At 40.2% G+C, this 27,592-nt stretch overlaps 4 protein-coding genes and 1 long non-coding RNA gene across 6 annotated transcripts; 4 read left to right on the top strand and 1 right to left on the bottom strand.

Annotated features, from left to right (window-relative positions):
• Nucleotides 1-328: 328 nt before the first annotated feature.
• On the top strand, nucleotides 329-16,251 carry LOC122028277 (protein STRUBBELIG-RECEPTOR FAMILY 3-like). The gene is made up of 18 exons (XM_042587324.1): nucleotides 329-537; nucleotides 1,162-1,296; nucleotides 1,545-1,674; nucleotides 1,748-1,819; nucleotides 1,967-2,032; nucleotides 2,125-2,196; nucleotides 2,278-2,349; nucleotides 2,433-2,504; nucleotides 2,585-2,650; nucleotides 9,160-9,225; nucleotides 9,849-10,228; nucleotides 10,319-10,378; nucleotides 10,457-10,776; nucleotides 11,246-11,511; nucleotides 11,598-11,736; nucleotides 15,170-15,309; nucleotides 15,402-15,558; nucleotides 15,855-16,251. The coding sequence occupies exons 2-18, from the start codon at nucleotides 1,185-1,187 to the stop codon at nucleotides 15,939-15,941; spliced, it is 2,277 nt and encodes a 758-aa protein (XP_042443258.1). The 5' UTR covers nucleotides 329-537; nucleotides 1,162-1,184; the 3' UTR covers nucleotides 15,942-16,251.
• Nucleotides 10,043-13,515, bottom strand: LOC122028278. Its single transcript, XR_006124690.1, has 2 exons — nucleotides 13,355-13,515; nucleotides 10,043-10,198 (listed from the first exon to the last, which is right to left on the bottom strand). It is a non-coding gene; the product is annotated as an uncharacterized LOC122028278 (long non-coding RNA).
• A 1,497-nt stretch (nucleotides 16,252-17,748) lies between the features above and the next one.
• Nucleotides 17,749-18,376, top strand: LOC122028081. The gene has a single exon (XM_042587102.1). The coding sequence runs from the start codon at nucleotides 18,077-18,079 to the stop codon at nucleotides 18,281-18,283; it is 207 nt and encodes a 68-aa protein (XP_042443036.1). The 5' UTR covers nucleotides 17,749-18,076; the 3' UTR covers nucleotides 18,284-18,376.
• Nucleotides 18,377-18,845: 469 nt separating this feature from the next.
• LOC122027977 (F-box protein At1g61340-like) lies at nucleotides 18,846-20,193 on the top strand. The gene is made up of 4 exons (XM_042586991.1): nucleotides 18,846-18,989; nucleotides 19,306-19,606; nucleotides 19,688-19,762; nucleotides 19,850-20,193. Exons 2-4 carry the CDS (start codon nucleotides 19,307-19,309, stop codon nucleotides 20,039-20,041), a joined length of 567 nt encoding a protein of 188 aa, XP_042442925.1. The 5' UTR covers nucleotides 18,846-18,989; nucleotide 19,306; the 3' UTR covers nucleotides 20,042-20,193.
• Nucleotides 20,194-24,707: 4,514 nt separating this feature from the next.
• On the top strand, nucleotides 24,708-27,229 carry LOC122028159 (sugar transport protein MST6-like). 2 transcript variants are annotated; one of them, XM_042587185.1, is made up of 4 exons: nucleotides 24,708-24,883; nucleotides 24,977-25,299; nucleotides 25,956-26,585; nucleotides 26,671-27,229. In XM_042587185.1, the coding sequence occupies exons 1-4, from the start codon at nucleotides 24,751-24,753 to the stop codon at nucleotides 27,136-27,138; spliced, it is 1,554 nt and encodes a 517-aa protein (XP_042443119.1). In that variant the 5' UTR covers nucleotides 24,708-24,750; the 3' UTR covers nucleotides 27,139-27,229. The 2 variants fall into 2 exon arrangements, with proteins under 2 accessions (XP_042443119.1, XP_042443120.1); XM_042587186.1 differs by lacking the exons at nucleotides 24,708-24,883; nucleotides 24,977-25,299 and adding an exon at nucleotides 25,328-25,539.
• The last annotated feature ends 363 nt before the right edge of the window (nucleotides 27,230-27,592 follow it).

Genomic DNA, 27,592 nt, shown 5'->3' with positions numbered 1-27,592 from the left:
AGCGGCCCATCGAACAACAAACCTTTTCGATTAATAGTTGATTAACAAAAATCAAATTAATGATTTTTTTAAGTTTTTAATTCGATAGAAATTCCGTGAAAGCAACGGCACTTTATGACAGAGAAGTTCGGCGTCCTCGGACTTAGAAAAACAGTCACATTAACAACGACTTAACGCCTAAGCTCTCGTAATCTCGTTGTTTGGCGTCCGATAAACGTGATTGGGCGAGTGAGTTTGATTTGGATTTTCTAGTTGTGGATAAGAGTGGAATTAGATTCGTTGAATTATTTCTTTTCCGTCAATTTTTAAAATCAACACGTAAAGGTTTTGGATCGCAAAGAAAAGCAGCAACCCACGCCAGCAGTGTTCGCCGTCACTGCCTACTCGCTCTCTCTCTCTCTCTCTCTCTCTCTCTCTCTCGCTTTTGTCTTTTACTCCCTACCTTTTGTTGTTTATCGCTGAAATCTGAAGATTCGGTCGAAACTTAGCAGCTAAGACTGGCGGAGACGGCGGCCCCCGGGCGAGGTCCTCGTCGAGGTGCAGAATCGCATCATCTCTTTTCCTTTTTTTGCTTTCTTCTTGCCTTTGTGGTCATCGGCTTCATCTGGAGTAGATGGTTGAGTTGGAATTTTTTGCCTGGCTGTTCAAATGGACCATTTTGTTTTACTTTTCGATATGATGATTTTATGAGAGAAAGATGGGGTTTTGTCAAGTATTGTGGTTCTTGCTGCTGGATTTTAGGTCTGGTGGCTTGTCAGGGCAGCGAGAAAAGTTCCGGTTTTTTAAGTTCCTTTTTGTTCGCGTTTATTCTTTAGTTTTGGAAGTAAACTTTGGATCTCCATTGTTCGCTAAAGTTTTGACTTTTCTTTTGCAGTTTTAATATATATTAGAAAGTTTTTTTCCCCCATGAGTATATTCTTCCTCTTTTAGTAACCAGTTGGATGATGATCAATATCAAGAGAGAAAAGTTAGGTTCCTTGTAGTTCTTATTAATATATGAGGGCAAAGGTATGTGTAGACTATTAACAATGTAAGAACATTCCTCTGTATGGCAAATAGTGTGGCTTTGTTGTTTTAAATTTTACTTCCTTCAGTCACTCTATTTAAGTTTGGACCAGTAACGTGAGTATACTCTAATGTTTGTTATTGTACTTATCTCAGCACGACTTGAAGCTTGATGTTTCATGGTGTTATTTATCCAAGTGAATGACATGAATTCAAGGGTCATCTTGTGGGTTGGTCTGCTCGTGATTTTTGTTTTGTCACGTTGCTACTCATTCACTGATGAGCGAGATGGTATGTTAAGTTTTGTTTTCCTTCTTGAAATTACATCTTTTTTTTTTCTTTAAGTGGCTATAGGTTATATTTGCCCTTGTTCTTCTTTGTTGTGTGCAATTGTTCTTGCTGCATCACATACATGGTTAAATTAGATGGTATAGATCGTTTTTTTTATACTTGTGGTAGGACATCTAGATTTTTTTTGTACATGGATTGCAAATGCAATGCTCCATGTTAATACTGCTACAAACTTTTTTTTTCCTTAGTTGCTGCTATAAATAGCTTCTATGTTGCACTGGGTTCGCCTCCACTTCCTGGCTGGATTGCTAATGGAGGAGATCCCTGCACAGAGAACTGGCAAGGTGTTCGATGTGTTAACTCAAATATAACTGAAATGTACGGTAATTTCCTCCTAACTTATCCAATTGAACAATCATAAGTTCTTATCCTAATGGTCTTATTTTGATAGAATTATCAATGCTGCAAATCTTGGAGGACAACTGGGTGATGGATTAGGCAAATTTTCGTCAATAATTTCAATGTCAGTCATAGTTGATGCAATTTCATTCTTTTGTTAGAATTAAAAATTATGCTGTCTTATTGTTCAATTTATTCAGTCAATTTCTCAGAGCTCATGCGATCATCTGGAATCTGTGTATTGATCTTTGCTTGTTACTTTTGGTTGTAGAGATCTGAGTAACAACAACATTGGTGGAGGCATACCAGAAAATCTTCCTCTTACCCTGCATACATTGTATGTTTTAACAGATAATCTGATCTAGCTTTGCTTGTTTTCCATATATTACTCTTATTTTGTGATGACCTGTATGTTTTCTACTGGGACAGTTTTCTTTCAGCTAATCAATTCACAGGCAGCATCCCAAGTTCTTTATCGCAGTTAACGCTTCTGACAGACATGTAATTTGTTTTGTTTTGCATACATTATCAAGTGCATCCTTTTTTAGTTTCAATTCCATTGGTGGTCTTTGTGCTTTTCAGGTCAATTAATAACAATCAATTGAGTGGTGATCTGCCAGATGTCTTTAGCTCCCAAACTGGTCTAATAAACTTGTGGGTTGGGTGTTGTATTTCACTTATTTATCCATTTCTGCTTATCCTTTGTTATTGATGGTTAACACATCAATTTCAATCAGGGATCTTTCTTTCAATAATTTCAGTGGCCCATTACCTGCTTCAATGGGAAACTTGTCATCTTTGACTACCTTGTGAGTTTCAGCTGAATGCATAAGATTATTTATCTTAACTCTTTTGAGTGTGATATAAATTTGATGATTACTTTTTGTAGTCATGTGCAGAATAATCAGCTCTCTGGCTTATTAAATGTGTTGGAAGATCTTCCTCTCATCAATTTGTAATGCCACCTAAACCTCTGATATTTTTGAAAAATATTTCCTTTCTTCTAGTTTGTTAATTTGTACTCCTAGGGTTATGCTAAGAATTAATTGTAGGAGTCTAGGCTTATTCCCATACAAGATCTTTAGTTATTGGGTGTCATCATCATAATCATCAAACCATGGTTCTCCCAACTATTAGTTATTTGGTGTTATGTTTGAGTGTTATATTCTAATGAATTTGAAATCAAGTTTCTGAAGAAGATCTTTGCATCCCAACGTCCTCTTTCGTTTCAAGAGGTGTGAGATAAGCTGTGAGGAGAGAAGGTAGAGTAAAGAAGATAACAGAAAGGGGAGGAAGTAAATTGAGAAACTAGTGACGAATAGTTGAATACATATTGTTCTCCAAAACGATACTCAACCAATAAAAGAATCATCCTTTTTATAACTGTTAGAATAATTATAGGGGTATTTTTGTCTTTTGATGTATATCTTCTTTCCTATATAAAAGCCTAACTCGTGGTTCCAATACACGAGAATTTAGGGTTTTACTTTGAACATGGTATCAGAGCCAGGTTAAAATCCTAATTTCTTTCCTCCTTGTGCCGCCGTAGTTTTGCCTCTTCCCCATCCGTTCCCCCTGCGCCGCCGCTCCCTCTGTCTCCACCTCCCGAGCGTCTTCCCAGTTCCCGATCCCACCCACAGAAAGGATCCTCGCGCCAGCGCCCAGCGACACGGTCTCGGGTGCGGCAGCTAGCAACGCGGTGATCGTTCTCCGCCGCCGCAACGGGTGATCGTTCTTTGGTGATTTCTTCTTCTGGTTGGCAGCTAGTGACGCGGTCTCTCCGATCGAGGCTTCACCATCGACTTCGTCTGGGCCCTCTTCGAATCCAACCTCACGGATCTTCTCCGCATCCTCCGCCGCCGCATTCTCGTTCCTCTACGGCGCGTCTCTCACCTCGCTCAAGCCGTGGCGTTGCTTTCGTCTCCAGGCCAGGCTTCTCACCCTAGCCGTCTTCTGCCCTAGCTTCGGTTCGAAGCCAACCAGCCCTGTCACCAGCATCCCCTCACCACCAGTTGTGCTGCCAGAGCAGATCCACTCTGCCAGTAGAGAACCCTAATACGAGGTCCCCAGCCTCAGGCGAACTCCCTGTCGACGTGGTAGCGAACGTAAGGAGTTTCTAACAGAGGAGGGAACAGCCAACCATTTTATCTTCTTCTCTGGTGAGCCTGTTCTTCTTCTTCCATCACTGAGCATTGTTGTGGACTTCCCACGGATGTGGTTGCGAAGGTGGGCATAACTCCAGCAATCTCGGTGTGGGCATCTATCTCCGAACAAAAGCTACATCATCTTCACTGTTCAACTCCCGTGTATGCGGTTGCGTAAACAGGAATATCAAATGAATTCAGTGTGTATTTGACTCCGGCAGCACATCACTGTTCTTTCTTCTTGATTCCGGTAGCACCAGCACATCACTGTCCTTCAACTTTCTTCCAAAATAAGCAAGCTCACTTCGTATATTCCAGCAGCCTGGTTCACAATTCTATTCATGGCTACATTTGGTGCCCCAAAGTCAGATACCTCAATCTTTACCAACCATATCACCGCACCTCTTTCTTCCGAGCAGTTGGATGGTAAAAATTATATCTCTTGGGCATCTCACATTGAGCTTTGGCTTGTTGGACAGGGTTATGAGACACATCTCACTCAAATTGAAGAAGAAGTTTAAGTCGCCGATCGTCCTCTGTAGAAGAAGGTTGATGCTCAGTTGTGTTGTATTATCCGAGCCACCATCCATCCATCTCTTAGGAGTGTCTTCCGTACTCACAAAATCTGTAAAGTTGTTTGGACACAAGCTCAACAACTTTTTACAAACACCTCTCGGCGACTCTATCAAGTTTGTGAAGATCTTATGACCATCCTCAGCACCCATCAGATTAAGGATTCAACGTCAACTTATCTGGGTTCAGTCTCTAGCCTTCTTTGTGACTTCAATGAACTGCTCCCACCTGCGTCCGATCCTGTTGAAGAGCTTGAAAATCGGAAGAAATTTTTTATGTCTCTGGCTTTATATGGTCTGTCCAGAGATTATTCTCATGTTCGTGACCAGATCTTGGGCAGCCCCACAGAAGCTACTATGGAGAATACCTGGGCGACTCTTCTCCGTGTCCCGGCCAAATCTTGACGTTGCCTTCTTCTGTTCCTGTCGACTCGTCAACTTTGGTCTCTTGACACAAAGGACCTCCACCTCGCAAGGGTGGCAAAGGCCGTCCTTGGTGTGATCACTGCCACCGACTGGGACACACGATTGCTAAGTGTTGGAGTCTACATGGTCGTCCTCCTCATGCTGCCCAGGTCGTTCAGAGTTCTGTTGCTTCTTCAGCTTCCACTTCACAGTTGACACCGAATTCAACTCCAACATCTTCCTATACTGACTTTCTTAAATGGTTTGAGGATCGTCAGGCTTCAGGTTCCACTGCTACCATTGCACACGCTGGTACTTCCTTTGCTGGCATATCTCGTTCTTCGGGTCATTGGGTTCTTGATTCGGGGGCCACCGATCATATCACTGGTAATAAATCCCTATTTTCCTCCCTCAATACTTCTGGTAATTTGCCAATGGTCACCATGGCCAATGGTTCCCAAACTCAATCCCAGGGTATTGGCATTGCTCATCCTTCTTCTTCATTGTCCATTCATAATGTTCTTTATGTTCTTGACGCTCCCTTTAATTTATTATCGATAAGTCAACTTACTCGATCTCTTGATTGTATCATTTCTTTTACTAATACATCTGTTTCTTTACAGGACCGGAGTATGGGAGGATGATTGGCTTCGGATGTGAATCTCATGGCCTATATCGGCTTCAACAACCCTCTTTTGTTGGTTCGGCGGCGGCATCTCCACTACTTATTCATGCTCAGTTGGGACATCCAGGTCTTAATAAGTTAAAATAGTTACATCTTAGTCTTTCTCACTTAGAGTCTTTATCTTGTGAGTCGTGTCAATTAGGTAAGCATGTTCGTAGTTCTTTTTCTCCGCATATTGAGAGTCGGGCTATGTCTCCTTTTGCTTTGATTTATTCTGATGTTTGGGGTTCGAGTTGTGTTTCTTCTACAATTGGGTCAAGGTATTTTGTTACTTTTATAGACGATTTTTCCCGTTGTACATGGTTATATCTGATGAAGGATCGTTCAGAATTGTATTCTATTTTTGAATCCTTTTTTCTTGAAATAAAAACTCAATTTGGTACTTCCCTTCGAACTTTGCAAAGTGATAACGCACGCGAGTATTTATCTACTCAATTTCGTACCTTCGTGTTGCATCGCACGTCTTGCTCTCATACCCCTCAACAGAATGGGATTGCAAAACGCAAGAATCGTCATCTCCTTGAAACCACTCGGACTCTTCTTCTCCATTCTAATGACCCTCATCAGTTTTGGGGTGATGTCGTACTTACTGCATGTTATCTCATCAATCGCATGCCTTCATCCACTCTCCAGGGTAAAATGCCCCATTAGGTACTTTATCTGCATCAGCCTCTTCATCCTCTACCATCTTGGGTCTTTGGTTCTATATGTTTTGCTCATGCTCTTGATCCCGGCATTAACAAACTTTCTCCCCGGTCTCATAAGTGTCTTCCTTGGGTACCCACGGTCTCAGAAAGGGTACAAGTGTTATTCCCCTACTCTTCGTCGATACTTCATCTCTGATGTCACATTCTTTGAGTCGGTTTCTTTTTTTTTTTTGTCCTTCCGCTTCACAGGCCGAGGTTTCTCCCGCTCCACCTGCACCAGTAACTATCTTTTATCCTCCGGAGGCGCCTCTATCATCTCCGGCCTCGTCCCCTCCTTTGCAGGTTTATCAGTGTCGTCCTCGTTCTGCTTTGCCGCCGACCAACATTGACACTGCTATGGGCACATCTTTGGAGCCAAGTCCTTCGTCGTTTCCTCCGGTCCCATCCTCTGCCTCTGATGTTCCTATTGCACTTCGAAAGGGTATGCATTCCACTCGTAATCCTTCTCCTCACTATGTTTCTTTGAGCTATCATCGTCTTTCCCCATCCTATTATTATTGTCTGTCTTCCTTGTCGTCTGTTTCTCTTCCAAAGATTGCAGGTGATGCCTTTGCCCATCCAGGATGGAAACAGGCTATGCTTGATGAAATGAGTACCTTACAGAGCAGGGGGACTTGGGACCTACTTCCTCTATCTCCTGGGAAGTCAGTGGTTGGTTGTCGATGGGTGTTTACAGTGAAAGTTGGTGTAGACGGCACGGTTGATCAGCTTAAGGCTCGTCTTGTCGCTAAAGTCTATACTCAGGTATTTGGATTGGATTATGGAAACACCTTTTCTCCTGTTGCCAAGATGTCTTTTGTGCGTCTTTTCCTGTCTATTGCTGCAATTCGCCATTGGCCCCTTCATCAATTGGACATCAAAAATGCATTCTTACATGGTGACCTGCTCGAGGAAGTCTACATGGAGCAACCTCCGTGCTTTGTTGCTTAGGGCGAGTCTTCTGGTCTTGTATGTCGCTTGCGGAAATCTTTATATGGTCTTAAGCAGTCACCCAGAGCATGGTTCAGTAGATTTAGTATTGTAATTCAACAGTTTGGCATGACTCGAAGCGAGGCTGATCATTCTGTCTTTTATCGCCACTCATCTACTGGTTGCATCTATGTAGTGGTTTATGCTGATGATATTGTCATCACAAGTAATGATCATCTTGGGATTTCACAAGTAAAACATCTTTTCAAACATTTCCAGATAAAGGATCTCTGCAAACTCAAATATTTTCTAGGGATAGAAGTGGCACAGTCTAAAGATGAGATCATTATATCTCAAAAGAAGTATGCAATGGATATTCTGGAAGAAACAGGAATGTTAAACTCAAAGACAGTTGACAATCCCATGGATTCTAATGTCAAGCTCCTGCCAAATCAGGGGGAGCCTCTTTCAGATCCTGAACGGTACAGGCGATTGGTAGGGAAACTAAGCTACCTTACTATCACTCGTCCGGATATCTCATTTGCAGTAAGTGTAGTAAGTCAATTCCTTAGCTCTCCATGCAAAGAACATTGAGATGTCGTAACTCACATTATTCGATATATCAGGGGTGCACCAGTAAAGGGTCTTCTATATGAAGACAAAGGACATACTCAAGTCGTGGGGTATTCTGATGCAGATTGGGCAGGATTTCCCTCTGATAGAAGATCCACTTCTGGATTTTGTATATTTGTCGGAGGTAACCTTGTTTCTTGTAAAAACAAAAAGCAGAATGTTGTGGCAAGATCTAGTGCAGAGGCAGAATATCGAGCTATGGCTATTGCTAGTCAAGAACTTATATGGTTAAAACAGTTGCTTCAGGAACTAAGGTTTGGAGAGGTTATACAAATGTCACTCATATGTGACAACCAGGCCACTATGCATATTGCCTCAAATCCAGTCTTCCATGAGAGGACAAAGCATATTGAAGTTGACTGTCACTTTGTCAGAGAGAAAGTCATATCTGGAGAAATATCTACTAGTTTTGTCAACTCAAATGATCAGCTAGTAGATATATTCACTAAGTCACTTAGAGGTTCTCGAATTGACTACATATGTAACAAGTTTGGTGTATATGATCTATATTCTCAAGCTTGAGGGAGAGTGTTAGAATAATTATAGGAGTATTTTTATCTTTTGGTGTATATCTTCTTTCCTATATAAAGGCCTAACTCGTGGTTCCAATACACGAGAATTTAGGGTTTTACTTTGAACAATAACAATAAGGATATCTAGAAGAGATAAATGCAATTTGTGATCCTTTGCTAGACCTAAAACCCTCCAGATTCATGAAAACCTAATATATCTTATGTGCTGATAGGGATGGATTTCATTGAGTTGAATCCTGACCTTATGTGGCAAAAAGGCGGTTTACTTGTCTCTAGTGTCCCGTTAATCCGTCCCTAGGTCAACATAGAGGAGGTAAATCATGGGTGGATACTAACCATTAATATAGTGGTCAAGGCATGGGGGAAGGAGATGAGTTGAATCCTGACCTTGCCTCTACAGGGGATTGAGCGTCCAAGACATCATTCAATTCGATCAATGTCTGAACTCCGAATCTGTCATGAAAAAGATCATTCATTGAGAATAAGCTTGATGGAATTCATCTCCAATGGCTAAGGGAGAACTTGGGAAGCTGTCCATAAGAAAATCGTTAAACACGAGCAACAATAAATAATAATTGCATACTTAAAGTGTCCTGGGTTGATCATACGTGTAGGGCAAGATGAAATAATCATGTAATTAATAGTTAGATTGATCAAGCTGCACCTTTAGAGAAATGTAGGTTGATTGTGTGAGTATTTGTTGTCCATGTTAAAGCAGAGCAGAGCTCTAGAAGGAAATGAAACTCTGCCTTCGACAATTTTCATTTTTCACAGTGCAGATGCTCTTTTCATTGCCACTTAGCTATTTGTTAGTTATGATACAGTGTCTTCTCATATTTTTTTTTACTTACTGATGTTCTCAATTTGGCATGACAGGAACATAGAGAATAATCTATTTGCAGGACCTGTCCCAGAGAAGCTGTTCAACATTCCAAATTTCAAGTAAGAATCACTGTATTCTAAATTTCTTAATATGCCAATTGCATTATGTTGTGCCCAAAGTATGTTCATCCTGATCTGCTCTGGGCCTCTCGCAAGCATCTGGATCCGGTCATTCTCGACCAGCTTTGTGCCTCCTTGTGAGCATCCGGTCATCTTGACTTGCTCCGAGCCTTCCCACAGGCATCCGGTCACCCTAATCAGCTCCAAACCTAACCTCAACTTAGTTCAAGGTCACCCCACATGTCATCTAGTCAGGATCATGGATCTGATACCATTTGTTGGACCGAAGGATGTTCGCATATCTCTAAAATGACATGATATTGTCCACTTTGAATCTAGGTCCGCATAGCTTTGCTCTTGAGCTCTCTCTAAAAGGTCTCATGTCAATGGAGATATCATGCATCCTTTTGAATTCATAATCTTTTCCAAATCTTTTGAATGTGAATCCCAACACACTATTTTTAGATCACTATGCAATTAAATATCAATTTGCCCGATTACAAGGAAATTTTGATTTTGATTTCTGAATGAACTATAATAATTTAAATAATTTATATATTTAGCAACCATGTATATGTATTTATACAGTGGACCGTCTAATATTTAGTTTGGTTATTTCACAGAAAAGATGGAAACCCCTTTAATCCCTCTATTGCACCATCAATGGCTCCGCCTCAATCTGCATCACCACCTGCTCGTTCAGGAATCCCAGTCCCTGATACCAAACATACAAACTCTTCGAATGAACCATCAAGTCAAGAAAACCCTGACAGTGGGAACAATGGAAAAATGTCAACTTTGAAACTTGTTGCATATGTTGTTGTTTCTTTGATTCTAGCTATTGTCATTATCTTGCTGGTCATCTTTTGTATATCAAAATACCAAGAGAGGAAGGCAGACCATGATCAATTGGTGAAAAGCCAGACCGAAATCCCAGGAAGAAGGTTCAATGAGCCTAGAAGTGAAGAACATTCTGCAAAGACAAACAATGTAGTGACTGAATGTAAGATTTTCATGCATCTATTGTAGTAGAGATTCTGATTTCATGAACTTAAATCATTGAAACTATTTGATCTGGGGTGCTTGTTTGCAGTTGCCAAGGTGAATCACAATGATGAAGCGAAGGAACTTGGATCTAATGCAATGATCGCAGGTGTGTTCCATTCCTGTGTTGGCCTTATGATTTTCCTACTCTAGTTAATATTTTTGTAGCTAATTTCCTTGACTTTAGCAGTGTCTAAGAACTCTGAAAAGGAGAATGAGCACAAAGTTGATGTGAGAGAGACTGATCTAATTATGCCCCCACCTCCGCCTCCGCCTCCGCCGCCGCCACCTCCGCCGCCGCCGCCGCCTCTTGTGGAAAAATTTGTTGTGAAGCCAATTGCTCCCAGTAGACATGCTAGCATTTCGCAAACAAACACTCCCCCAACATCTGCTACATCATTTTCTGTTGCTGAACTTCAACAATCCACGAATTATTTTAATGAAGAAAATTTGGTCAGAGATAGTATGTTGGGCAAGGTATACCTTGCAGAGATTTCTGGCAGAAAGGTATGGAAGACTGTATATCAGAACTTTGACATTTTTTTGGCTATAATGGTTTGTTGAGTTTACAAATCAGCTGGATGTGAAAAATAAATAACTACTAAACTTACTACTTGGCCAGATGACCTTCTACACACTTATAGACTCTTGATATAAATGAAAAGGAAAAACTCTTAATAATATATCTAAATTTTCCTGAGTCTATTGCTTGAATTATAGAAGAGGCTAAAGTTTCTCAGTTCGACCAAGTAATTTCTACAATATTGTTTATTTTGAGTACCTGCAGTTTTCAGAAAATTATATTGTGCATGTATGTGTTTCTTTGGAACTTTGAGTTAACAGTGTCTTGGATCCGTGCTACTGACTGATCCTTAATTAGAATCTTCGCTAATTTTTTTAAAACTTTATCAGACAATAGATCTATATTAGGAGATATTTTCAGTATCCTGATTAAATATATTATTCTCGCTTACAGCTTGAAGTCCTGAAGCTTGACAACGTGAACTCAAGAATTCCAGTTGATGACTTTTTAGAACTGGTTCTAACCATCTCTGAACTCAGGCATCCTAACATTGTTGAGCTGGTTGGGTACTGTGCCGAGTTTGATCAGCGTCTGCTTGTCTACAAGCACTTAAGTAAGAAGACATTAGATTATGTGATTCATGTTGGAGATGATCTCAATGGTAAACTATCATGGGTTGTCCGCCTTGAGGTAGCCCTAGGGGCAGCAAGGGCCTTAGAGTAAGTGTGAAATTCTGTAAATCCTTGTATATGCTGCACAAGAATCCTAAATTCATGCACTGAGAATTGCATTTGTTGTGTTTCAGGTATCTTCATAAGGGTTGCCAACCACCACTTGTGCACCAAAATTTTGAACTTGCCAATATTCTCATTAATGATAAGCTTGTTGTCCGTGTTACAGAATGTGGTTTGTCTTCATTAATGTCATCCAACTCGGTGACTCAGGTAATTACAAATGAGAAATGATATTCTTAAGGAAAATTCTTAAGGACAGATACATAAATGATGGGACCCACAAAAAGTGAAATGGTGGGTCCCATCATTTATGTGTCTATCCTTAAGAATTTTCCTTATGAGTATCATAGCTCATTACAAATAGAGAATATGTCATTTTACCCCTATGGATTCTTTTGCCCCCCTTAAGCTTAGAATATTGTTTCACTCTCATAGTTTGTAAAATAGAAATAAAATATCTTTTAACCTTAATGTGGTTTTTTTACCTTTACAATCTGTGATTTCTCTATCACATGAAATGTTCACATGACAATAAGATGATGGTATATTCGAAAAAAAAAAAACATATTTAAATGGTGAAATTGATTGGATAGTAAAAGGGTACTCTACTATTAACTTTTTGGTTAACTTTTCCCAATAACATATTTGAAAACACATTGCCCCAGGGCGTAACCGAATGGGTAGTTACTATGTGGCAGATTTGCAACATATTTGAAAACACCGTATTTACATTGTCAGCCTTGTGAAGAATGATGCATCTGCCATGCCAAAGCTTATCTATAAGGTTAGATCTATATGCCAAGCAGGACTAACCCGTGATTGAAATGTTGTTCCGTGTCAAGCAGCATGGATGGTTTTTATCGTTCTGATGACGGAGCGAAACTGGCACAGTACGCACAACGATTTTGTCGTGCGTCATCATGTGTGTCACACGTGCGTGTTGCCCGCTAGAAGGAAGGTCGACACCAATTGCAGGATGCCTCTGGCCTCGCCAGAAGTGTCGTGGGACGGTTCTAGCAGTGTTGGAAGCGTCGTGAAACGCTTCTAGCGGCGCTAAAGGATCACGAAACACTTCTAGCGGTGCTGTCATGCATTGTGTTGTACGCTAGAAGGAATGTCGACGCAGGACGCCTCTGGCACCGTTGGAAACATCACGGGACGCTTCTGCTATGCTTCTAGCAGCGACGCCTCCGATGCCGCCAGCGACGTCTCGCAACATGCAAGCAGCGGTATTCGTCGAAAATTAAAAATAAATTTAATTAATTAAAACAATTCCTAATTTAAGTGCGATACTTCAAAGAGGTTTTCATAAATCCTAATTAAATTATCCTAATAAAATATATTTAAAATTTAAAAAATAATAATAAATTTTATTAATTGATATTCTAAATTTTTTTATTGTTTTAAATTTTATTTAAAAATTCTAACAAATTTAATTTATATTTTGATATTTTGATATTTTTTATTTATTTATTTTTTATTGTTTTAATATTTAATTGATATTTTAAATTTTTTTACTATTTTAAATATATATTATTTAAATTAATAAATAAATAGTTAATTTATATAATTATTATGTATAAATAATATCTTTGTATTAATTTATATAATTATGATTATTTAATCAGAATCAATGCTTCCATCAGGTAATATAATATATCAATTTTAATTTGAGTTATTAATAGATCAATTTTTTTAATGAAAATCATATTTAATTATTTTTTAAAACAATATTAAGTCGTTCATTAATGAAAATTTATATAAAATTAATATACAAATTATTTTTAAATTATACGCCTGATCCTGTCGGGAAGCTGAGAAGACGAACCTGCCGGGGTGTGACATGGCTGGAATGTGGATCGCATCCTCATGGTCTGGTGGTGAGTTGTTCACTGCGTTGACCAAGTCGTCTGAAGTCCTCCGGGCAACTGTACCTGCAGCCAGTGACCGGGTTGCCCCGGTCTCTGGTACCTCGGTGCTCAAGGCGGATCCCCCAAATGCATAAGCAGCCGCATAATAACATCATAATAAAATAAGCATGAAACGAGTGCAATGACGTACCCTGGCCTAGGGGGACGCCCTCGGATGGATGGATGAGCTGATCGGACTACTGACCGAGTTGTAGCGGCCCTGCCGGATGGATGGATATGAGTCAACAATGGAGCCGGATCTAGGAGCAGCGACGGGGAATCCGGTATGCCGTGTATCCACAAAGAGGCCTCTAAGTCAAAACATATCCTCGGCTCGCAGGTCGGGCCACGACACACACTGACGGCTCATAGACCAGCTGATAAAATGTCTCACCATCATAGCAGCAATACAAATAGCAGAGCATCCCGGCTCGATGGCCGGAAAACACGGCGGAAGTCCAGAGACACCGCGGAGGGCCAGATCTAAACCAAAAGCAGTGGAGACAACTACTATACAGCCAACAAAGTCAACTGTGGGAGTATCGGAGTCTGCTGTAGGCTCGCCAGAAATGGCTGTAACGACGATGGCTACGAGAGGCTAAGGCAGCGGCCGGCAGATGTGTCGGCCACTGGAGGGGGCGGTGCTGGACCCCTTGAGACGCTGGGTGCCGGAGATGCTGTAAGGGGCAGAGGCGGCCGCTATAGGCGGCGGTGCTGACTGCTGGACTCAGCGGTGATCGCTGGACTCAGCGCTAGGAAGGAGTCGCCGGCGTTGTGGAGCGCGGTAGAGAAGAAGTCGATGCTGTTTCGCGGCGGTCGCGGCCCGAAGAACACCAAGCGCCTCCTGTGCTTGATGGCGATGCTCAACCAAAAACCACCCCTCTGTGGAGGGGAGAAGAGATGGAGACCAGAGGTATGCGGCGGTCGACGATCAGCGTCGGCGCTGGCGCTGAAAGGAGGTAGGGTAGAGAAGAAAAGCAACGCCGGTGGCTGCGTCAGGCGCCGGCGAAGTACGCAAGGAGCAGCTCCCTCCTTGGCTGGCGGCGGTCAGAAAAAAAAAACCTCCTCCTAGCTTCCTCTTTTCTCCCCTCTTAAAACCTAAACCCCCCCTCCTCAAAGACCAAAATGTCCTTCACTCATTCCCTAATTATTCTCATGCCATAAGGGCCACATCCGTATCAACGCCATAAACATATTTATCTAATAATTACTATATATAAATAAACAAATATCAAAATTATATTGACATGGCATAATACGATATCAAAATCATATCATTCTGGTTTAGAACCGAAATTTCAGCACAGGTCGAGATTTTAAACCTTAGGATTAACCCACATTTGCCAATTGAGCAGTCATAGCACACACGTGATGCTCGATTTATATGTCAAGTGGACTTACCTGAATTCCACTTGAGCTGTCTCTATCCCTTAGTTTCAATATTTTGCTAAGACCAAGGCCACTCTAGGCTCAGCAAGAGTAGTTGCTACAGAAAGCAAATTTGATTCTTGCCTTACCAAGGAAGCAACTATAAAAGGTTTTCCTGAATAATAAAACCTGGAAAAGATATAAGCATAAAGTGTATTGAGAATCATCTCTGATTATAAATTCATTGATAATTAAAGTATAATTTGTTATGAATTTGTAACATATGCACTTTATATCAGCATTTTTACTGAAAAGCAACTTATAAGCATCAAATCCTATGTAAGTGTTGGTGTCATATCTCCCAGTTATCAGGTCGAATGCGTGCATTGTACAGTTATGAAGCCCCTGAGATCAATGAGGGTGGACAATATACTGAGAGGAGTGATGTGTACAGTTTTGGTGTTGTCATGCTAGAGCTTCTCACCGGACGCAAGCCATATGACAGGTTACAAATACGTAGATGGCTTCCTGTTTATAACTTTTCATCAGTCCATTTCTGACAATCTTGTGATGGTTGATAGTGTTCTTCCCTTGCAGCACACGTCCTCGTGCTGAACAACATCTTGTGAGATGGGCTAGTTCTCAGCTGTATGACATCAATGCTTTAACAAGGATGGTGGATCCTTCATTAGCTGGAAGGTATTCTGAGAAATCGCTGTCCTGCTTTGCTGACATTATAAGCCGCTGCATTCAGGTACTTTTTAGACATCTCATGTTGTTGGTGTTGGCCTACTTCATTCAGTTCTCATCCAAAGCAAGCCACTCAACTTATAATAGCATATGTTATTCTGGAATACAAAAAGATATGTTGATACCAAAACATATAATGGACTAGAGATAAACTAATTTCATGTTAATTCAAGCACTGGGGCAAGTTGTCTTGGCACATGTAGTGTTGAAATATTGCTACAACTATTTTGACTTGTTTTGGAACTTTTAAGAGAAAAATAATCTGTATGCTCTTTCCTAACATGAGATTATGTTCTTCAGCAAGAGCCAGAGTTCCGACCGGCCATGTCTGATGTTGTTCAGGATCTCATTCGCATGATCAAGGATCTTAAGGGTGCAAGAAATTGAGTGTCTAGTGTAAGAAGGGAAAAATCTATCATAAAAGCAAGGTGGAGCTGATTGTTTGCTACGTTGACTGAACATAAATTATTGCAAATTTGCCAACGAGGTTAGTGATGCCCACCTGTGGAATGGTTGGTGGCTCTGAGGGTCTGATTGTAGACCCTCCTTTGGGACATTTTCCTGATGATCCAAGTACTATCTCAAGTAGAATAAACATCTCCTCTTGTGATGTAAAGCATTTCTCTTCGTTGATCTAGCTAGATAAATTCTTGAACCCAATGTATACCATGGTTTGTGGAGCTAGGAATTCTGTTTAGCCTCGTTGTTCTCAAGTCATACATTTCCCAATGGCACTTTCTATTATATTCTTAAATAAATTTTATTTTAATATAGCAGGAAAAAAAGTCACTTCACATGTATAATTAATATGCAGCATCAATGTTTTGGATTGAACTGAAGTTCCTCTTGAATTTTAACATCGAAGATGACTACGGTGCAGGTGTTTGACGATGCACGGAATGTTGCTTCCATGTTTCATTAGTGGGAAAGACACAACGCAGTGGGAAAGACACAACGCCATCCAAGTATAGGATGGTAAATGACTAAGTATTCGTGAATAAATTTTATATTCAATTTGTAGGAATTTATTTATATTAAATAAATAATCTTGAATAGTTTATTAAATTAAATAAATAAATTTAAATATATATATATATATATATATATATATATATATATATATATATATATATTGATCCGGCGGTAAGAATGGGGGACCCACTTCCTGAAGGGTCCCAGCCTGAGGACGGATGGAGGGCTGACTAAGCGGGTAATGGTCGCGTCAAGCAGTTGAGCAGGTCCGAGCGGAGCCAGAGATAACCCAGCCATGGGCTTGGGTTTCCGACGCCAAGGCGGGTGTCTGCCCGGCTGGGACCGAAGGGCCGAGCGGGTGGTCCGTTCGGCCAGGATAAGGGCGAGGATACAAAGGTTAGCCGAGCGGCCTATTCGTTTGGCTCGGGATATGGGATGTCAGCAAAGGCATGTCTGATGATTATGCCGTACACAAGATTGCACGATGGAGGATCTCGCCGTCACATCATGGAGAGGTTGATACAGTAGCGGTATGGCCTTATGGATGCCCTTCTGACAGACCCATACCTGGGCATGGTCGAAAGCAGGTGATTGCTTTGATTGGCGCGCCCAGGCTCCTTCGAGAGGTCTATATAATGTCTCCATTTCTTCACCGGAGGTACGCGGGTTTGAATCTCTGAAGCCACCTCTTTGTTATTCCTCGCCTGACTTGAGCGTCGGAGGACCGTCGCCGGGACACCCCTCCCGGCTCGGTTTTGTTGCAGGTTCGCCGGAGCACTCGAGGATCCAGCAGGAAGCGCCACGTCCCAGCGTCCTTTGACTTCTGATTCGGACAGGATCATATATATATATATATATGTACAGTTCATTAATATTCGTAGAATAATATTCATGAATATTATTTATTAATAAATTTTTTTTAATATATTAAATAAATAATAAAATAAATAAATAAATTTAAATTATCAAATTTAATAATTAATGAAACAATTAAAAATTTTAAATAAACTTGAATTGAAAGCTCGATAACATCTAAACAAATCAAGTTCAAATTAAACTCAAGCCAAACTTGAATTCTCAAATTGAGAATTTGATAACATCTAAATGAACTACACTTCAAACAAATTCATACTTATAAAAAATAAAATTAAGTCAAACATGAATAATTATTTCAAAAATTTAGTTTAAACTCAGTTACCTTTTTAAATAATCTTAAATATCTTAAAATTTAACTCGGCTCATTTACTGCCCTAATCACCAACTCTTCCAAGAGACAACCAAACGGCTTAATTTGTTTCTTGTCTCATGCGAGCATCATGATCAAATAAAGTCGAGGTGGGTGGGCAACAAATTCCAGTCCGAACCCTTCGTCCGCCATTAATGAGTGGAGCAGCCCACGCTGCTTCCATGATATACCTCAACTCCCAACTCCTCCTTCCACCGCCCCAGCTGCTCGGTCCTCTTTATAATGAATCTTAATCCCTCGGCATTTCCTCGAACAGGAAGCGGGCGAGGGATCGGAGGCAGCATAATCAATCGATAAAACATCGATGGTGTTCCTGTGCTTTCTGGTGGACCAGCGGCGGAGGGTCCGGAGCAGCAAGCCGGCGGCGGGGATCTGCTCGCGGTGCGGGGCGTGCGCGCGGGTGGCGGACATGGAGACGGCCACGCGCTTCTGCTACGTGCCGGTGCACCGCAGGAGCTGGCGGGCGATCATCTGCACCTTCTGCGGCGCCCTCCTCAAATCCTACAACTAACTCACATAAATACAATTGATGTAAAAGATTTACCTATGAACAGAGTTTTTGATATTTTCATTTCTTTCAGTATCCATAAACATCTGTAAAAATATTAAATCTTGATAATAAGATTAATTGAAATTATCATCAAGAACAGTATTTTTTCTTGAAACAGTTGATATTTTTTTCTTCCCGATTCGTCGATACCATATTGGGCCGATTGGTGGGCCGATTTTGTCATGGTGTTGAAGCGTGTAGGCCCAAGTGTGTTAGCGTGTTTCACAAGCTACCGACATGGTCTGCCTGCCTGTATCACAGCCGACATTGTCGCCACGTCAGCGTATCTAAGTTTTGCCACCCGAACCGCCAAGCAAACGCCGCCATAATGGACCCGCCGCCCCGAACGGCTAGTTCTCCCACCGTCATGATCTCGCCACGTGCGCCTCCGATACTCATCGGCGGATCCAATTTCACGCGGTTTCGAAGGCGGGAAAGCGTAAATTTTTCAAAAGATTCATTCGATCGATCTCCATTTTTTTGTCGGATATTTTACCATCTCTGGCTGCGACTCCGAGCAGTTTCCGAGAATAAACCTTTTTAAATACGGAAAATCCGAGACTTACCTTGTTGATATATCAGGATTGAGGAGGGGAGAATTTACCTAGGGCTGGTGGTGAAACTTTGTATTCAAAGTCTAATTTTTCTTCCTCTTGGTTGTCATCCGGTAAGTTCAATTTGATTCTGTAGTTTCTTCTTCTTCAAAAAGGAATCTTTTTTTGTGTTATGATCCATTGGTTTTTGGGTTCATGATAGCTCTTTGTTCTCTAAAATATTTATAATCTGATTTCCCCTTCTCGTCTTCGTGCGAGATTCGTTTTTAAATCTTAAAATCAATCTTTAAGTTGCTGTCTTTCGATTTTTCAGATTCTTACAATTAATATTTGGGCGTTTCCTGTTTTAAGATTCCCTTTGATAAGATTATTGTGCATGACTTGTTCTTTTCCTTCAATTTTCCTGAAAAACTCTTGTCAAATTTTCAGAATGGGAATCAAGACGAAAATGGCAGTGAGAGATACTCAGGGAGAAGAATCAGTTCCGTCGTCGTCATCGTCAAGCATTGCTTGTCCCAACTATTTTGGTTCAGCAGAAGAATCGATTCCGGCCGGAGTAAAATTGGTCCGTAGCACAAGCTCATTGGGGCGAAAAAGAGTTGGTTTGTCCAAGTCTGTTCACTTAGCCAATTTGTCCTCTCCATGTGGTTCATCATCCTCTAAGAAACTGCGTACCATGTCCACAATGGAGCAATCCATTCATCTGGAGACACTGCCTCAAGATGTTCTGGTACTCATTCATTTTCACATTTTTTTTCGGAAAAAGATAAAAACTTGAATTCTAATATTCGACACTATAATCTTCTTGTAGGTAAGAATATTATCTAAGGTCGATCATGGTGACCTGATGCAACTCCTCTTTGTATCCAAGACTGTGAATAAAGCTGTAGGTCTCATTCCTTTACGTTTGCTTAGCCTTTACAAACTTCCTAATTCCACCATTGCTAACTTAATTTTGGATACTTCTATTCAGACATCCATTGCTAAAGAGATGCATTTCGCTCTTCGCACCCCAATTTCAAAGCCGGTCTTTAAGGACGACGTCGATGGCAGCGAAGAGGCTCCAAATGCACCGATGCAACATAGGGTCGCAAGATCAAGGCTTTATGCGATAAACCGATCAAGTATTGTCGTAGTTCTTTTCCCTTCTTGTGAGGATGAATGATCAGTTGCTTGTGTAAACAAATTGTAAGGTCAGCACAGGGTTTTAGCTTTATAGGCTTAGATTCCATTTATTCGTCTCACGAGTTAGTAATTTCATCCTGTGGTTTGTAAAGGCCATATAGGTAGTTATACAGATTCAACTCGTTCGTTGAAGAGAGATGGTTTTATATTACTTATTAAGATGAGTATGAAGGCTCATCCAAATTAGATTCTTAAATAGACTGTCCAGTGCTTCCCCATAAGCAATGATAGAGGTAATCCTTTGACTTTGCATTCAGCTTGGTGGATTCTCCTCGCATGCCATTCACAGTCCTGAAAGTGATGCAGCACCAAGCTTGAATGGTAATAAAGCAAGTAGGAAGGGAACTTGAGATAATGGATGCCATTCGGCGTGCCGCACGGCTCTTTGAAGGCCAGGGGATCGATAAACCGACGACTGCCACTCGGTCGGACATGGACGGATCGATTGCCTAGTTTATGGAACTGCTCCAATCATCAACTCTAGCAGTGGAAATAAAAGAAGTGATTCCAGTGAATAGATATCGACTCTAGCAGATGGTGGATGTAGCTGGTTAAATGAGTCATGGGCAATGAGCAAGACCGCGCAAAATAGAACACAGCTTAGCTACCAATGATTTTTTTTTTTTAATTTTAGAAAAAATTTTGAGAGTGTGAATGAACTAAATTGCTCATGAACTATTTAAAGTTTAATTCGATAAAATTTTGTTTAAATTTGTTATTGAGACTCATTAAGATTAGGGGTGCAAACGAATTGAGCCGGCTTGAAAAATATTCGATTCGTATTCGAATTTATCGAATTCGAGCCGAACTCGAACATATTTGAACTTTTTTTCGAACCGAACTCGAGTCCAAATTATATTGTTCGGGCCACTCGCGAGCCGCTCGCGAGCCTTAATATTTATTAATATAAGTTAAATATATATTAAATAAATAAATTTCGAGCCTTTCGAATATATTTTCAAGTAATAATTCGAATAGTTAGTAAACATGTTCGAATATTTCGAGCCGAACTCAAACCTGAGGCTTAATTCGAACCGAATTCGAATCAAACATTTTGAATTTTTCGAGCTTCGAATCGAGCTCAAAATCGAATATACCTAATTCAAGTCGAATTCGAGCCTTAAATTTTTCTGCATATTCGGCTCAATTCGGTTCGTTTATACCCCTAGTTAAGATAAACAAATCAAGCTCAAGTTTCACAATACTCAACTCCTTAGCTCGTGAACATATTCATTAATAAGTTCATGAATAAACTTTTAAATGAAAAATAATAATTTTGATATTAAATTTATACATTTTACACTCTACTTATAAAAAATATAGACAGATATATTACATTTATTTATTAGAATAAAATTATAAATTTTAATAAAAATCTAAATATATAATGTAGTTTTTAATAAAAATTTAATTTTATAATTTATATTTATTAAGTTTGTTTAGGTTCGGTAAAAGTTCGAATAAGCTTGTGAGCAATGAATATATTCGTTAAATAAAACTTGAGCTCGGCTCGATTATAAACAAGTCAAACTCAAATATTTAAGTATCCCGCTCGACTTGATTACATATTTACATCTCTAGAAAATTTCTTTCCATCTTTTAGTCACTCGATGATTAATTATAAATCAATATGTGATGAATATAATCATTTTTTTATCTACAAATTATTTTAACAATCAAGCGAAAGTCATAAATAGCATTGGACTAACATTTATGTAGCGTCGAATCTCGAATGCTAACAAAAGTCAACAAAAGTTGACTTTTGTAGCATTGGACTAACAGATTTGGGACCAGACGATAGAGGTAGGCTAGGTCTTATATTGATTATTGACTGCAAGAGAGAAAGTAGGTCCAGCAAAAGATGGTCAGTGGATCCATTGGCGTGCTTAGGAAATCAACTCATTTGACCTTAAATTGTAGCAAAGATAAAGGAGATAAATTATGCGATTAATTTATATTTAACCGTTAGATGATTAAAAGATGGAAGAAATTTTTTCTTCCATACGTGCGTCTATTGACAAGGTTTATTATTATATTTATAATTATTAAAAAATATATATAATTTTTAGCCAATTTATTAATTATAATAGTAACATGTTGAAATGGGAACACAATTATTATTATGTTAAATATAAACGGATAAATTACACAAGTATTGATTGTTATATTTTTGGCATTATAACTTACCCAAGAAAATCAACTTGACTTTGAAAACTATTTAATATTTATCATTTTTTAAAAAATCAGCCGGATTAAATAAACAGGCTCACATTTTATTATAAAAATTAAAAACCAGTCAGCGTGTATTTCGGAATTTAGGAACTCATGTGTCAATCGGTCACTGACTTGTGTTATCGCGATTCCACTCCTCAAGTCAAACGGTCTCAATGACTTCAATTTTTGGCTTTTCTTCGTAATTAATGCGCATTTTCAATGTAGATATTTCATTTAAATTTGCCTTATAAGGAGTTGCAAGATTGAATTATTCCGTTATTTCAACTAGAAGTAAAAAAATGATATATGAAATTTCAAAGTGTAAGAGAGAGAGAGATTAGAGATGGTAATTTTTCTCACAGATTCGGGCCACGAGAAAAAAAATCGAAAATGAGGATAGAGATTTACGATTTATTTGAGGTTAAAGATGAGTTCAACGGTTTTTTTCAAAGATAATTCAGGAGAATATGGAGATACTATCCTATCCATAAATCCGTCTTACAAATAATAATAATACTATTTTTTTAAAAAATATTAATAATAGTGTCATTAAATAATATTGATAATAATATTAAAATATTAATAATAAAATTATTGATGTGGTAATGATGAGGGGTCCCGGCGCCATGGTTGAGGTCAATAAAGGTCAAAGTCAAGACGGTCAACAAACGAATGATCTTGGTCGATCGAGCGCAGTGTATTTCGACCGAGGGTTAAACACCGACCCCCCGTCTTCGATACGGAGTAATCAACCGACACTCAAGGAACGCGTAGGAATCGAGCCGAGTGACTCTCTCGCTCGGCAACACGACGGACGGCATGGACCAAGGACTCTCAACCAAGCGACTCTCCCACTCGGCGCTATAGTGGGCTTCCGGCCAAGCGGTCATCCCGCTCGGCCTAGCAACGGACAACACTTGGACAGGGAACTTTCAACTGAGTGGCTATTCCGTTCGGTTGAACAGCAGACACAGCATGATATCTTTGGACATCTTTTTGGGAGTTAGTACCGCCGACAGGCGACATGGTCAGGGAGAAGATCGTACGATGGAAGCTTCCACTGTCATTTCAGAGATATACTCGACTCATTAAGGTACTATGTCAGAGACACTTTACTGACATGTCTCTTCAGGGAAAGCTTGGGATAGCATGTCCGCTTTGAGAAGCGTGCACACACGCTACAGGAGCCCTATATAAAGAGAGGTCCAAGCATCGACGGAGATATGTTTTTCTCGTAATTTCTACTGTCGAGCTACAGTTCTTGTTTCTTCTTGCTTCGCTAGAGGTTGACTTGAGTGTCGAGGACCATCGCCGGGGACCTTTTCCCTGATTTGGTACTGACGGTGCTTGTGTTGTAGGTGTGAGCGAAGTCCACAGAAGGTTAATAGAACGTCACGTTCCCAGCATCAATCTCCCCGATTTTCAGACAGGATCCATTAATAATAATAATATTAATATTAATAATATTATTAATATTAATATTAATATTAATATTAATATTAAATATTAAATATTAATATTAATATTAAATATTAAATATTAATATTAATATTAATATTAAATATTAAATATTAAATATTAATAATAAAATAATAATAATATAAAATTAATTTAGAGAAATGAGATTATCTTAATTGATTTGAGTTTAGGGATTCTCTCATCCTATGTTTTTGAGAGTGGGGACAAAATTCAAGGATAAGGATAGGGATGATAAATTCATCCCTACTCTGTCCTATTGTCATTTGTAGAAAGATCATATTCATTAATTTAATTTTATCCATCTAAACTAATAATTACTCTTGAATCATTACCCCGCATTTTAATCGTATAAAAAATTAATATTGAATAAAAGGAACATTTTGACACCATTTAAGCTGGCTTGTTTTGAGTTCTTGAGTAAATATTACAAAATCATAGCTGTTTTTTTAATCATGTTTAGTTGTTCTTTTGAGATGGTACAGTGATTGTAACATGTTATCATATAAAATCTTGATCAAAATTTGACACTGCATGTGTCTTTCCTGATATCTTAACTATCTATATTAATAATTAATAATTATTCATAATTTATTTTATCCATATTAATTTAGAGATAAATTAATAGAAATACTGGGGAGAGATGATGTCCATGTGTACTAATTTTTATGTATATATAAAGTAATTTCGATGACTATATGTTTTTAAATATTTAGTCAAGTCCAATTTTTCAAAAGGAAGATCTTAAATCGTATCCTACGAATCAGTGACCGATGAAACAATTAATGCGTAACAAGATAAGATTGAAACAAAATTAACATAATTGTAATTTATAGAAATTGATTTCTTGATCAACGGCGACGATTTCCCGAGTTCGTGTCGGTTTGGCCTACACTCAGCAACATCTCTATTTAAACCCGCTCCCTCTTCCTGGTAGCGTCCGCTTGTTCCTCTACCTCTCTTTCTTCTCTAGCTTGCCTTAAGTGGTCGGTGGAAGCAATGGCGGGCGGTGCGATCGTCAACACCGGTGGAGGTAAGGACTATCCTGGTAAACTTACCGTGTTCGTCTTCTTCGCCTGCTTCGTCGCCGCCACCGGGGGTCTCATATTCGGATACGACATCGGCATCTCCGGTGAGGATTTGATCTTCATTTTTTGATCTAGATCTAGATTTTTTATCATTATTATTGTTTGAACTCGATTGATTTGGGGTCCTGCGTGGGTAGGCGGAGTGACCTCGATGGAATCGTTCTTGGAGAAGTTCTTCCCCGAGGTGTACCGGAAGGAGAAGCTCGACACGAGCACCAACCAGTACTGCAGGTTCGACAGCCAGCTCCTGACGATCTTCACGTCGTCTCTGTACCTGGCGGCGCTCGTCGCGTCGTTCTGCGCTTCGACGGTGACGAGGGTGCTGGGGCGCAAGTGGTCCATGTTCGGCGGAGGGGTCGTTTTCCTCGTCGGCGCCGTTCTCAACGGAGCCGCCAAGAACGTGTTGATGCTCATCCTCGGACGCATCCTCCTCGGCATCGGCGTCGGCTTCGCCAATCAGGTCGGTTTCCATCGTTTTGGGGGAAAAACTAACCCTTCTCGATAAAGATAACCTAACCCTTTTCACTTTTCCAAATCTTTTTGGATGCGCCGATGAAGATGCATCGAACTATTCCATTCCAATTTCCAACCCAATTCGATTTCCACGGAATCAATTAGAGAAAGCTCAACCCCTCTCCTTGTCCAAGGGTGTGTGCTTTTCGATCCCCCTTTTGGCATAGTGCCTCCACACTATTTCTCGGTAACATCGACTTTTGCTTCCTCAAATAGCGTTTCTTTGTTTTTTTCTGGCATTCCTTTTCATCTTGTGGTTCGAGCAAGAACGTTACTTTCTCACTTCAAATTGCGAAGGCTATATTTCTATTTAGTTTAACTTTTTTTATTAAGACTGTTCGATCGATTGTGGTTACTAAAAAGTTGGCATCGATCGACGATTAGGAATCTTGGTTGTCATGCTCGTGTACCACAACTTTTGTTATAAACTTTTTTTTGTCGCAATCGAGGATTCCCTGCTCCCCAATCCTCGTTTCCTCCCTCTAGAAAGAAAATTAGCATTTGTTACTGAGAAAAAACAAAGACTGTCACCTATCGAGAGTAGGTTGTCACGTTACACATGTAGCTAACGAAGAAAAGCCTTTCTTTCTGTTCGTTCTGCAGTCTGTGCCTGTGTATCTCTCGGAAATGGCTCCGGCGCGGCTCCGTGGCATGCTCAATATCGGATTCCAGCTCATGATCACGTTTGGAATCCTCTGTGCCAACCTGATCAACTACGGCACCGCTAAGATCAAAGGCGGCTGGGGGTGGCGCGTCAGCCTCGCACTCGCAGTCGTCCCAGCCGCCATTATCTCCATCGGCTCGCTTTTCCTTCCGGACACGCCCAACTCCCTCATCGAGCGCGGCCACGCCGAGCAGGCCAAGAAGATGCTCCGCCGCATTCGCGGCACCGACGACATCCTCGACGAGTACAATGACCTCGTAGCGGCTAGCGAGGAATCTAAACTGGTTAAGCACCCGTGGGCTAACATCATGAAGAGGAAGTACCGCCCGCAGCTCGTCATTGGCATTCTCATTCCCTTCTTCCAGCAGCTGACCGGCATCAATGTCATCATGTTCTACGCCCCTGTGCTGTTCAAAACGATGGGTTTCGGCAACGATGCTTCTCTCATGTCCGCCGTCATCACGGGGATTGTAAACCTGTTCGCTACCTTCATATCTGTTCTCACCGTCGACAAGCTGGGCCGAAGGAAGCTTTTCCTAGAAGGTGGGGTTCAGATGCTCATAAGTCAGGTACTAGAAATCTACTACATCTCTCTATTCCTCAGCTTCAACAATTCTGTATGACTGACTATAAGTGAATAAATTCTATATGCAGTCTATGGTCGGAATTTTAATGGCGATCAAACTGGGAACTAGTGGAGAGGGGCACTTTTCAAAGGCATACTCTGGTTTTCTGGTCCTCTTTGTTTGTATCTACGTGATGGGGTTTGCATGGTCTTGGGGTCCCCTTGGATGGCTGGTTCCCAGCGAGATCTTCCCTCTTGAGATCAGGTCGGCAGGGCAGAGTATCAACGTTTCTGTCAATATGCTCTTCACCTTTGTCATTGCTCAAGCCTTCCTCACCATGCTCTGCCACCTCAAGTTTGCTCTCTTCTTCTTCTTTGGCGCATGGGTGATCGTCATGACCATCTTCATTGCCCTTTTCCTTCCTGAGACAAAAGGCGTGCCGATTGAAGAGATGGCACTTGTCTGGAAGAAACACTGGTTTTGGTGCAGATTTATTTCAGATGACGATGTTCACGAAAGAAAGGTTGAGATGGGCAAACCCAATTCTGCATTTTAAAAGATCAATTGTTGTGTGTTCCTTTTGCAAGATCATTTTCTTTAGTGTCAACAAGAATACTTTTATATATATCCTTTTAGCTATTCCTTCTTCTTTTATTTCGTATGAATATAAGATTTTAACCATAAATATCATGCGCATTGCACGATAAAAAAAATCTACAAAAATTCAAACTGTATCTTTCCATTCATCGTTTTGAAAAAAAAGAGAAAGAAATTCATCTAATTGCATCGTAAAGTGCCATTTTTTCCCACAATGGATTTAGTGTCGCCCATTCAACTTCCCTTCTCTCTATGTATTAATCCTCAAAAGTTAGCTTCTTTTCCTAGACGTTGCATGCGTTACAGAATGAAGACTCTCCTACTCTTCCCGTGTTTCATGCGCCATGGCCATGAAAAGTTAGAAAGAGTTGCACGAGATTTACTGATAACTTGGCACAATTAATGTTCGATCT

This window comes from Zingiber officinale, chromosome 10A, assembly GCF_018446385.1.
Source record: "Zingiber officinale cultivar Zhangliang chromosome 10A, Zo_v1.1, whole genome shotgun sequence".
Lineage (NCBI taxonomy): Eukaryota > Viridiplantae > Streptophyta > Magnoliopsida > Zingiberales > Zingiberaceae > Zingiber > Zingiber officinale.
Note: the sequence above shows the minus strand (reverse complement) of the source record. Positions and strands in the feature narration are given on the sequence as shown.

Bases quoted from the DNA above. Each gene is read 5' to 3' on its own strand.
- LOC122028277 (XM_042587324.1), top strand. From the start codon at position 1,185: ATGGTGTTATTTATCCAAGTGAATGACATGAATTCAAGGGTCATCTTG. The intron at 2,197-2,277 runs GTAATTTGTTTT...TGTGCTTTTCAG, and splicing joins TTAACGCTTCTGACAGACAT to GTCAATTAATAACAATCAAT. The intron at 11,737-15,169 runs GTAATTACAAAT...CATATCTCCCAG, and splicing joins CATCCAACTCGGTGACTCAG to TTATCAGGTCGAATGCGTGC.
- LOC122028081 (XM_042587102.1), top strand. From the start codon at position 18,077: ATGGTGTTCCTGTGCTTTCTGGTGGACCAGCGGCGGAGGGTCCGGAGC.
- LOC122027977 (XM_042586991.1), top strand. From the start codon at position 19,307: ATGGGAATCAAGACGAAAATGGCAGTGAGAGATACTCAGGGAGAAGAA. The intron at 19,607-19,687 runs GTACTCATTCAT...ATCTTCTTGTAG, and splicing joins CACTGCCTCAAGATGTTCTG to GTAAGAATATTATCTAAGGT. The intron at 19,763-19,849 runs GTAGGTCTCATT...ACTTCTATTCAG, and splicing joins CCAAGACTGTGAATAAAGCT to ACATCCATTGCTAAAGAGAT.
- LOC122028159 (XM_042587185.1), top strand. From the start codon at position 24,751: ATGGCGGGCGGTGCGATCGTCAACACCGGTGGAGGTAAGGACTATCCT. The intron at 25,300-25,955 runs GTCGGTTTCCAT...TTCGTTCTGCAG, and splicing joins GCGTCGGCTTCGCCAATCAG to TCTGTGCCTGTGTATCTCTC. The intron at 26,586-26,670 runs GTACTAGAAATC...TTCTATATGCAG, and splicing joins TTCAGATGCTCATAAGTCAG to TCTATGGTCGGAATTTTAAT.